Source organism: Asparagus officinalis, chromosome 10 (genome assembly GCF_001876935.1).
Source record: "Asparagus officinalis chromosome 10, Aspof.V1, whole genome shotgun sequence".
Lineage (NCBI taxonomy): Eukaryota > Viridiplantae > Streptophyta > Magnoliopsida > Asparagales > Asparagaceae > Asparagus > Asparagus officinalis.
Genome location: NC_033803.1, coordinates 45,855,582 through 45,867,249, shown reverse-complemented (window position 1 = coordinate 45,867,249; position 11,668 = coordinate 45,855,582). Strand labels below are relative to the sequence as shown.

The window sequence follows — 11,668 nt, the reverse complement described above, 5'->3', positions numbered from 1 at the left end:
TTGTCATGAGGTTACAAGCAAACTGGAATATTTAAACAGTTGTCTCTTCTTTCTTTTCTTTCACATTTTCCTCTCTTTCCATTGTGTTTCTTTTTTTCCTTCATAGATTACAAGCAAACTAGAATATGTAAACAGGTCTTTGAGTGTTGACTTAGAAATGAAAATGAATGTAACTATTTTGTAGTGGGAGCAAATTTTTTGTTTATCATAATATGCAACTTGTTTGGAGTATAATTTGATGTCTGGCTTCTTTGTTGATGTGAATGAGAGCAAATTTTTTGTGGATGTTCAGGTTCAATGTTCAGGTTCAGTGTAGGCTAAAAAGCGTCACTAAAAGTTATACTTTTGCCGATGCTATATTGCGTCGCCAAAAGTAATATCTTTTAGTGACGCTATCTTTCGTCGCTAAAGATATAGTTTTTAGCGACGCTTCATTCTACGTCGTTAAAAGCTACACTTTTACCGACGCTAACTTGCATCGTCAAAAGTATAATTTTTAGTGAGGAACAGTTTTGCATCGCTAAAAGCTATATTTTTCCCGACGCATTGGATTTTGTCAATGCTGCATGTGTCGCTAAAAGTATAGGTTTTGCTAACGCACTTTCACATATGAAAAAATTCTACATACTTTTGCCGACGCAAAATACTATGCGTCGCTAAAAGATATACTTTTCCCGACACATGAAGCGTCGCCAAAAGTGTTGACTTTTACCGACGCAGTGTGTTTGTGTCGCCAAATATTTTCCTTGACGCACTTTTGGTGACGCGTTAGCGACGCTTCATTTTGCATCATGAAAGATTTTTCCCGATGTTTTTTAAACTTTTGCCAACGTTTATGTTTTGTTGGTAATGTTGTATTTTGTTGTAGTATGGACAGAGCAGGAGGATAGCTTATTACTTGGGCCGAAACTTGTGAGACATACTACTGAGAAGGTAGCATTGATTAGGGAGCGTATTATTGCCGCTCATAGTTGGCAAAAGAGCTACGCAGATCAGAGACGACGACCTTTGGAGTTTTAGGTTGGAGACTTTGTTATATTGAAGGTATCGTCAATGAAGGGCGTTCAGCAATTTGATAGCCAGGAAAAGCTTGCCCTGCGATATATTGCTCAGTTCATGATAGTTGAGCGCATTGGAGCCATTTTGTATCGGCTAGATCTTCCAAAATCAATGTCGAGAATACACAATGTTTTCCATGTTTTGATGCTTAAGAAGCATTTACGCGATGAGGAGCAGCAGCGAGTATTAGATGCACCACAGATTGACCTTAATGATGGTTTGTCTATGATAGAGATTCCTGTTTGTATCCTTGCCAAAGAGGACAAGAAGCTTAGAAACAAGATTATACCATTCGTTAAGGTTGAATGGAACCAGAAAGGAGCTGAGGAGGCTTCTTGGGAGCGCGAGGACGTATTTATATTTAACACTAGAATGATGGTACTAATACTTAACTCCTAATCACTTGGAACACATGGTATATACATGGGGTTCCTTGTTTTGATTTTTCACTTGATGTACTAGTTCTGCTTAGTTAGGGGTTAAGTGAGAGCACTCACATCCTAGACTATTAAGCGTAGATGCTTTTATGATACGATTGCAGAATTTCAGGGACGAAATTCTTTTAAGGGGAAAGAATGTAAAACCCCACAAATTTGAATATTATGTAATAAATGATATTTAATATGTTATACTGTGATAAATAACATATTTTGATGTTTGAGTACATTAGGAATTGATTTGAGATTAATTCGGCTATATATTCCCGAGTATGATAATGAATTAGCTTGTATAGACTCTTAGTAGTCGACTAATATTCAGAGTAGTCGACCACTAAAAGCCTGTAATCAATTGTCAGAATCCTATAAATATCAGTGTAGTCGACTACTAAGCAGGAGTAGTCGACTATCGGGAATTCCTGGACATGCTAGGTTTTAGTTTTTAGGTCGGTTTTGTGTTGTCTTCGAACCCAATTGATAGCTTTAGATTTTAAACATGTAAAAACCCTAATTTCCTGAGATTATTCACCAGAGAATACAGCCACCTCATTCTCCCTAAACCGTAGAGTCGTTTTTGAGTTCCTCGACCGTGATGCCCCTGGTTTCACACATGGATGTAGTCCAAGGTGAACCAATGAGTATCAAACTTGTCATGCACCCACACTATGTAAGAACAAGTTTTACCATTCATAGCAATATCCTCTAGTAGAATAGAAAATAAAGTATATGTACAAACAGGCAATAGAATGAAATAACTGTAACTGACATGATATAGGAAAGAGTATCTCATAAATGAATCATGTCTCAAAGAACAAGTCAATACATCTGACATCCTGAAATATATAAATGTATCACGACATAAATCAACTAAGAATGTACCATGGTTCACATCCTTTACAAAGAGAGGAATAAAATAAAACATTAATAACTTAATATAAAGTCAGTCTACTGTGGAGTCTCATCTACTAGCTTATATGACAGCGACTATGCATGAACTCCGTCATTATGCAACTCTTCGATGCTCTGAACCGCTTGAAAAAGGAAATAAAAACAAAAAGAACAATAACAAAAGCGTTAGAGCGTTAAAGTAAGATAATCTTTATCTGCTCCTAAGGAAAGAGCTACTACATGTAGTGGAGGCTCTATCTATTGAGCATAGCCTACCTAGGATGGATACCATAATATAGGTTCATAAACCTCTGCGCACACTCTAGTGCAGTTACAATAATATAGATTCACAAACCTCTACGCACACACTCTAGTGCAGATACCATAATATAGGTTCACAAACATCTGCGCACACTCTAGTACAGATACTATAATATAGGTTCACAAACCTCTGCGCACACTCTAGTACAGATATCATAATATAGGTTTGTTTGTAGAAAAATTTTTAATAAGAAAATGAAAGAATTGAATTTGATTTAGTCCCACTAACTGCTTAGAAAAAGAATGTTTACAACTCTCTCAAACTTAATTACAATTCAATTTTCCTGATTATAAAAGAGAAGAGAATCGACGGAGATCCTCCCATTTGTTTAAGTCTGGGTTCTTCACAGTGACGATGGAGTACCTCCCTCAAATGCTCGCGTCGAGTTTGCTCTCTGTTGACGATCCGAACGTCTCACTTTGCTGGAACAATTAACTTGCGTGGCAAGTTTTAAACAAATGAACTCTAAGTTATTTATGAACTCAGGATGAGTTGGAACTCTGTGAAAAGAGTTGTTTGGACCGAAAATTCCGTTAATTACCAAGTGTTAAAACTCTCTGTTGCTAAGAAGCTCTTTGGAGATCTCCTAGAGATTTGAACCGAAAACCGAACTTCAAGAAGAAAATCTGACTCCAGATCCTCCGAATTTGATAGTCCTTCCAAAAAGATCCTCCTAATCCGATGATGATTCCCCCTAGCTAATCTCCCTTTGAACTAAATTGATTTTTAGTTATTTATAGAGGATTAAGGGGTGTAACTACCCCTTAAATTGCTCCTAAGTGGGGTGTAACCGCCCCCAAATCGTGGGAAACGGTTTTGGAACCGTTCAGTTCCTGTTAAATGAGTCAAACAATGCCAAGTTTGGCATTCTGGATGTTAACTCCTTTCTCAGAATTGAGACGCGAAGTACGGTTTGTGCCGAAAACTGAACGCAGGGGTCACCTTCAATTTGAAAGTTGAATGCAGAGGTGAACTCTGTGTTTTAGAGGTTGTTAACTTGTAACCTCTTCTATTGAAGCGTCTGTAATGACCGTTGTTCTATAATCCTTGCTTTAGCTATTTAGGGTGCGAGAGCCGTCGGATTGTAACTCTCATGGTTGATTGTGAAAACCGCTGAATAGAGTTTTTATCAGTTATCGAAAGGGTCGTTGAATTATAACTCCTCTCGATCTACGTGAAAAGTCCTCCATTTGTAGCTTTCATGAAAGTCGTTTGATTATAACTTTCATTGTCGAAATATTGATTGAAGCTTGATAGGGATCAATTATCTATTGTGATTTTTAGACAGCCTACAGAACCCCTTCAAAGTTTTCAAAAGTTCACGATTGACTGAGACGAATTTTTAGAATACTTTGGATCACCCAACTTTGTTGAATGGTTGTTCACTATGTCTGATCTGATGATATTGTAAACTTGGTTATCAGAATGTTGTGATTCAGCTTCCTTAAGCCAAACAAGGTAACTTTTGTGTCTTGATGACAATGAACTTAGTCAAACAAGCTAAAGCTCAAGTCTTTGTTGTTAAACCAAACAAGGTAACTTTTGTGTCTTGATAATAATGAACTTAGTCAAACAAGCTAAAGCCCAAGTCATTGTTGTTAAACCAAATAAGGTAACTTTTATGTCTTGATGACAATGAACATAGTCAAACAAGCTAAAACCCAAGCCATCTCGATCAATGCAACATGAGTGATAGTGACAGCGAATTTGTTTGGATCCTTGAGATACTCCTTCAACTTATACGGAGGTGTATTCAATGTCAACAACACCAGTCAGAAGATTCTTGTAGGCATTGATGAACACCCAACACACAGCCGCGGGAGTTAAGTAATAAGAGAGCCGATGATAGCGAAGCCACCATAGAAACAACAGCTACAAATTTGTCAACGCAGTCTTCTTCAGTGAAGTTGAGCACCTTTTGGCTTTGTTAATCTTGGTTGGAATGTTAAGCTAATAAGAAGGATGAGTTGTGCGACAAATTAAGCTTGATGGTTTCAGCATCATTAATTATAACCTGTCTGTACTCATCCAAGAGACTGCAAAGTTTCTTGTAAAAGGTTAGTTTCTTCTCGACCTTTGTCACCTTGATGGCCAATGTTAGCTTCTATTTATTTATTTGAAGCTATGTCATAGCCTTGGTCGTCGAAATGTTCGTTTTGTGGCGCTGAAATGCACCAGTGGACTTTGTGCTTAAGCATTGAGACGCAGAGGTGAACTCTGCGTTCAGAGGTTCAACTAAATCTAACACAAACGTAGAGGTCGTGTCTGGCAAGATTCTAGCCTAGAATCTTGTCCTGATTTGACAGATCACAACTGTCTATAAATAGACCGTTGGGGTCAAATCGAGAGTCATTCGACTCTTTCTTCTCCGAAATATTTCAACGAAAGATTTTCATTTTAAGCTCCGGTGAACCCTGTTCCTCTTCTTCCTCAAGCGATATCAATGAACCCCAGTGTCACACCCCACTTCCCAAAATACCAGGGAATCGGGACGCGAGTAAGCCTACGATGTGTTAGACTAAGGGGAAATAAGTAGTAGACCATCTCTGCTCAATCTAATACGCTAAGTGTCAAGGAATATAAAGTAAAGGCACATGTCCCCGATCACAGTAGCGAAAATATAATAAACAACTCCGAACAAAATGAAACATATCACAACTGAAACATCATCCCAGACATAATATTCTAGCCAAACATGCCCTTATACAAAACTATCTGAATAAAATACTGGAAAAATATATAATACATCGATCAGGTGGAAATAGAAGTGCTATAATAGTAAACTAAGGACCAACAAATGATAAAAGAAATGACTAGGCTTCGGCTTCTTCTGCTCGCTCTACAAAGCACTCTTGCGAAGGATCCTCTAGCTCCTGTACGACTCCGAACTGATGCCGTCCGTCTTCTAGATCTGACGTACAACCCGAGAGAATAAGAGTACGTCAATGTGCATGGGACACGGTAAGATCCCACAAGGAAGAAAAGAAATGGTCGAACGACCAATGCAATAATAGTAATAATAAATAGGAGCATGGTACTAGAATTCTAATAATCTAAATGTAATCTATCACTAGAATATAATAATCAGAAGAATCTAAATATCAACCAGGTAATGAGGTCATGCAACTAGCGATCAGAATAATCATCCAAGTAATAGGGTCATACAACTAGAAGGAATTAATATTTAAAAAAATCTACAACTAGAGACGTGGTATGTCGAGCGAAATAATCCAAATAAGGAAACCCTCATGTATAAACCATATATCTCAGATTGTAGATAATTAAATATTAATCCCGATCTACGTATGAAAAGAATATAATTAGTCAGTATCTCACAAGGATCCATAATCATCTAAATAACGAGATTATATAACTAACCATCCTATAACAGGTTATTAGTCCATTTCTCACATAGAGTCAATGTTCATATTTTTGGATAACTGACTATTCACAAATCCTCTACGTGCATCCAAACCCATGAAACGTTTCGATGAGAGGACTACACGCAATCTGGTTTCGGCCTGGTCCGAACTCAAGCAAAACTCGGGTGACGAAACGATTTCACTGACCAAGTACGAAACGATTCACTTGGCCCAACAAACTAACCCCAGTGAGAAACGGTTCACTGGTGCGAGTTTGGAAGATACATCAATAGCCACATCTGATCACATGAACAAATACTTCCCCTCAAAACTCTTCTTGTTTTTCTAAGTCAACATACACTTGTCTCTAAGTCTTTTACAAGGCCACTAAGGTCATGAATTACTAACAGTTCTCAATCACAACAAAAATAATAGATGTAATTGATCATGTGCAATAATATCATGGCATATCACATAATTAAATTTAAGAATTATAAATCACAAACAGTAACTATGAACAATACGGTGTGTGTGTACAGTAGTAGTGAGCAGATCAAAAATAATTCCTTTTTCAAAATAGATTTCCTTTAAATTATTTATAATTATTCTAAAATGATTATGTTACCAAAATAAATTGTTTTAAATCATTATAATTATCTAAAATGATTCTGTTAACGAAATAAATTCTTTTAATTTATAATAATTATTCTAAAAATAATTTTTTTATCAAAATAAATTATTTAAAACATCATAATTATCCTAAAAATGTTTCTTTTACCGAAATAAATTCTTTTAATTCTGAAAATGCTATTTATCACATTACTATAATTTATTTAATATTATTCATCAAACAATCCTACGCAGATAATTATATCACAATCTAAACGCTACAACTAATCACAATATAGTCAAATATATGCATATAATTTATAAAGAATCTAAAATTCAGATTTGAGCAAGAGGGATCTTGCCTCAGGGTTTTTGTCGAATGAATCGATGTCGCCATACGAGGTTACGGGTCTACGGATGAGGCGACTCGGTGGTTGAAGGGCTGTCAGAGTTGGACAGCGGGAGAGGGGACAACGACGAGCGGCGATGGTAAGACGATGGTGACGTTGCTGTTTGGGGACAGCGACGACGACGGAGTTCATCAGAGGGCTGCTGCGCGGGTGTCGTTGGGTGTCTGTTCGCGATGGGCTTTGCGGCTTGCGCGAAGGAGCTTGCCCCAGCGAAGACGGTGACGTCCGGTGACGACGATTCCGCGGCTAAGGAATGAGAGAGAGAGGGGGGCTGGCCTCGTCGGGCGGAGCTTCAGGGAGGTAGCGGGGTGCTGGAAGTCGGTTTCGGGTCGCGAGATGGTGTGTGCGGGACAGAAAAGCAGAGAGTTGGTGAGTGGTGGGTCTCGGTGGCGACGCCTTGAGGTGCGGGTCAGCGACTGCGGAGTGGCCCAGGCACGCATAGGCGGGCCAGCAAACAGAGGTAGCTCAAAGAAGGCCCGGCGAGCTCAGGCCCTTGGGCTTGTGGCTCGCGCATTATTTGGACATAAGGTCCGGGCGTGAAAGCTGACAGGCGGTTGCGTCGGGGAGCATGTAGTCTCAGGCCCAGTGGCAGATGAGGCGGAGCGACCGCGGCCGCCGACTATGGTTGTCGGTGGAAGAGGGCTGAGATTTGATTAGAGAGAGAGAGAGAGAGAGAGAGAGAGAGAGAGAGAGAGAGAGAGAGTGAGAATGATAGTGAGAGAGAGTGTGTGAGAGTGTGAATGAGAGAGGATGAGCATGGGGGATTTTTGAGGGAAACAGGAGAAAACACGAGGGAGGGGTGTGCGGGAAACATAGGGGAGGAAATTAAGGGGTGTGGGGTAGAGGAGAGAGAGAGAGAGATGAAGAGAGAGAGAGACAGAGTGATTTACAGGTGAGAGGGAAAACACTGGGAAAATACCCCTTTAAAAATAATAATTATAATATTAGAAAATTTATTCAAATAAATTTTGAAAATTTATGGTCAAAATAATAATAACAATAACAATAATGAATAATTAAATATTAATGTAAAATGTTTTACCGAAACAATTAAAATTTTAATTAGCAAAACCATTAAAATAATATAATATCGTATTTTTAAATAGTAGAAAATTCTAGAGGAATTGGGAAAAATACAAATACTCTTTTAGAAAAATAATATTTAATATTTAAATACTAGAAAATTATTTAAACCCGTATTAGAAATTTACGGTCATTACATCCTACCCTCCTTAAAATAAATTCCGTCCTCGGTATTAAAATAAGGGTGATGCACACAGAAACTAAAGACAAAAATAGAGAACTAGAGACTCAATTCAACACATACAGAGAAGGCTTCAAAATAGATTACATGTCCATAAGCAAAGGGGAACGTAATATAAAAACGATACAAGATAAGGTACAAGATGTGACAGCTAAGATTCAGCTCCTCGCTGAAACTCCAAGTGTCGACGCTTCGCATCAGTCCAATGCTTGAATCGGTCCTGCGCTATGCGAAGTCGCTCCTGAATGATCCTTACAGCATCAACTGACTTGGCAATCAATTCGGTCCCAAAAGTCTCTCGCTCGCCAACGTCGTCCCAACTTAAAGGCGAGCGGCACTTCCTCCCATACAATGCCACGAAAGGAGCCATTCAAATACTAGCCTGGAAACTTTTGTTGTATGCAAACTCCACTAAATGCAGGTGATCTTCCCACGATCTGTGAAAGTCAAGCATACAAGCTCTAAGCATATCCTCTAAAATCTAAATGGTTCTTTTTCTGATTGCCCATCGGTTTGAGGATGATAAGCTGTGCTAAAAATGAGACTGGTCCAAAGACTCCCCTGCAAATTCTTCCAAAACTCTGAAGTAAATCAGGTATCACGGTCCAAGACGATGCACACTAAACTCCGTGTAATTGCACGATCTCCTGCAATACTAGGAATTTACTAACATTCTTAGGAAAAGGAACCCATCGAAATATATAGAGATAAATATTTTACCTCCATGTATCTCTTAGCAAGATGCTCGGTTGACTGTCCCACTCGGAATGGAATGAAGTGAGCCTATTTGGTTAATCGATCTACGATCACCCAAACAACATCATTCTGTCTAGTGCTCCAAGGTAAGCCAATAACAAAGTCTATGGTGATGTGTTGCCACTTCCACTCCGGAATAGGCAATGGCTGCAGCAGGCCTACGATGCGCTGATGCTCTTCCTTCACCTGGTGGTAGACAAGGCACTTTGTCACACTATGAGCAACGTCTCTCTTCATACCATGCCACCAAAAGTTCAGCTTCAGGTCCTTGTACATCTTAGTGCCTATAGGGTGAATAGAATACTGTGAGTTGTGAGCTTCCCGTAATAATTCCTCTCGGACATCTCCTTCTAGCACGCAGATACGACTCCCAAATTGTAAGGACCCGTCCTCATGCACAACAAAGTCCGGCCGAAGACCAGCTGTTACTAACTCTCTACATCTCTGAAGAAATGCGTCACCTGACTGTGCAACCTTGATTTGCTTGACCAGTGTCGATTGAACCCGAAGTCTCATCAAAGAATTAGTGACTCCTAGAAGCACAACTTATATACTCATATCCCTCACTTCCTGCTAAAGTCTCCACTGAGCTGTGAGGGTAATGATCACCGGCAAACAGCTCAAAGCATCTGGCAGCACATTGACCTTGCCAGGGTGGTACTGAAGATCGATGTCGTAGTTTTCCATCAGCTCTAACCATCTGTGCTATCTTATGTTGAGCTCCTTCTGTGTGAAGATGTACTTCAAGCTCTTGTGGTTAGTAAACACCTTCACCAACTCTCCCAACAAATAGTGTCTCCAAAGCTTGAGAGCAAAAACTACAGCTGCCAACTCTAGGTCATGGGTAGGGTAATTCTTCTCATGCTGCTTCAACTGACGAGATGCATATGCTACTACATGACCGTTCTACTCAAGAACGCATCCAAATCCTCTACCATATGCATCGCAGAACACTTCGAAGTTCCCACCCTTGTCTGATATTATCAAGACCGGGGCTGAGATCAGTCAAGACTTCAACTCCTCGAATGCTTGCTCACAAGCGTCGGACCAGACAAATCTAATATCCTTCCTCATAAGTCATGTCATTGGCTTCGCGATCTTCGAGAAATCCTTGATGAAGCGGCAGTAGTATCTAGCTAGCCGTAGGAAGCTCTTAATGTCAGATACTGTCCTAAGGGTAAGCCAATCCCTAACAGCGGATACCTTCTCTGGGTCCACAGATATGCTGTCTCCTGACACCATGTGTCCTAGAAATGAGATGCGATCTAGCCAGAACTGGAACTTTCTATACTTGGCGAACAGCCGATGCTCTCTCAGTGTATGTAACACGTACTGCAAGTGTCTGCTTCACTCTTGAAGTATACCAGGATATCATCAATAAAGACTTCTATAAACTTGTCCAGCACATCATAGAACACCAGGTTCATCAAGTTCATGAATGTCGCCAGTGCATTAGTCACACCAAACGACATCACTAAGAACTCATAGTGTCCGTATCTCGTCCGGAACGCAGTCTTAGGAAAATCAGAGTCCTTGATCTTCACCTGGTGATATCCACTCCGTAGATCCAACTTAGAAAATACTCTCGATCCTCCCAACTGGTCAAAGATATCATTGATACGAGGAAGAGGATACTTATTCTTCACTGTCATAGCATTCAACTCCTGGTAGTCGATGCACATCTGCTTGGATCCATCCTTCTTACCCACAAGCAACACAGGTGCTCCCCAGGCCGATACACTGGGTCGTATCAAACCTCTGTGCATAAGATCATCCAACTGAGTCCAAAGCTCGGCAAACTCAGCTGGAGGCATACGATAAGGGGTCTTGGAGATCGGGGCAGTACCACGCTTCACTTCTATGGAAAACTCATTTTCCTAATCCGGTGGCAACCCGTAAATGTCATCGGGGAATACATCTTTAAGTTCTCGAACTACAATATGCCTCCTTTGGTCTAGCTCTATGCTTCGCAGGTCCGACCTAGATATTGCCATTAAGGAATTCAAACCTCGGGTGATGCGAAATCTAAAATACCACAATCCGATAGCGACCATCGATAGTGGCGAAGAATGTACCCAACCAATCCATTCCAAACTTTGCCTCGAAGTTTGGCAAATCGATCACCAGGAAATCTGCGAAGAGTTCTCTCCCACAGATGACCACAGGACATGCTTCATAACTACTAGATGCCACTAATAAGATACCACCTCCAGTGTTGATATTCCAACCCGAGGAAAGAGAAGTTATAGGAAGTGAGTGTGTGGTCACGAAGCGGCGAGATAAGTAACAACGGGAATCTCCTGAGTCAAAAAGTGATAGGGTTGGTATGGAAGAAACAAGAACCTTGCCTAGTGCAAAAGAAGGAGAACGCAACTAAGTTAGCACTCATAAACAAATTCTATAATAATATCATTAGGCAATACTAATTAAGGAAAAATCTTATGCAAGCAAAACTGAGAATGAACAACTCTTACCAGTAATGACCTTGTCATTTGCCTCAGCTTCCATAGCCATCATCATGAATGTCTGACACAATAATTGTTGTCTCTGCGCCTCCTGAA

At 40.0% G+C, this 11,668-nt stretch overlaps 1 protein-coding gene across 1 annotated transcript; it reads right to left on the bottom strand.

The window, feature by feature from the left end:
• LOC109826699 lies at window positions 9,135-9,807 on the bottom strand. The gene is made up of 2 exons (XM_020393719.1): window positions 9,717-9,807; window positions 9,135-9,640 (listed from the first exon to the last, which is right to left on the bottom strand). Exons 1-2 carry the CDS (start codon window positions 9,805-9,807, stop codon window positions 9,135-9,137), a joined length of 597 nt encoding a protein of 198 aa, XP_020249308.1.

Bases quoted from the DNA above. Each gene is read 5' to 3' on its own strand.
- LOC109826699 (XM_020393719.1), bottom strand. From the start codon at position 9,807: ATGGTTAGAGCTGATGGAAAACTACGACATCGATCTTCAGTACCACCC. The intron at 9,641-9,716 runs GTGATCATTACC...TTGTGCTTCTAG, and splicing joins ATGCTTTGAGCTGTTTGCCG to GAGTCACTAATTCTTTGATG.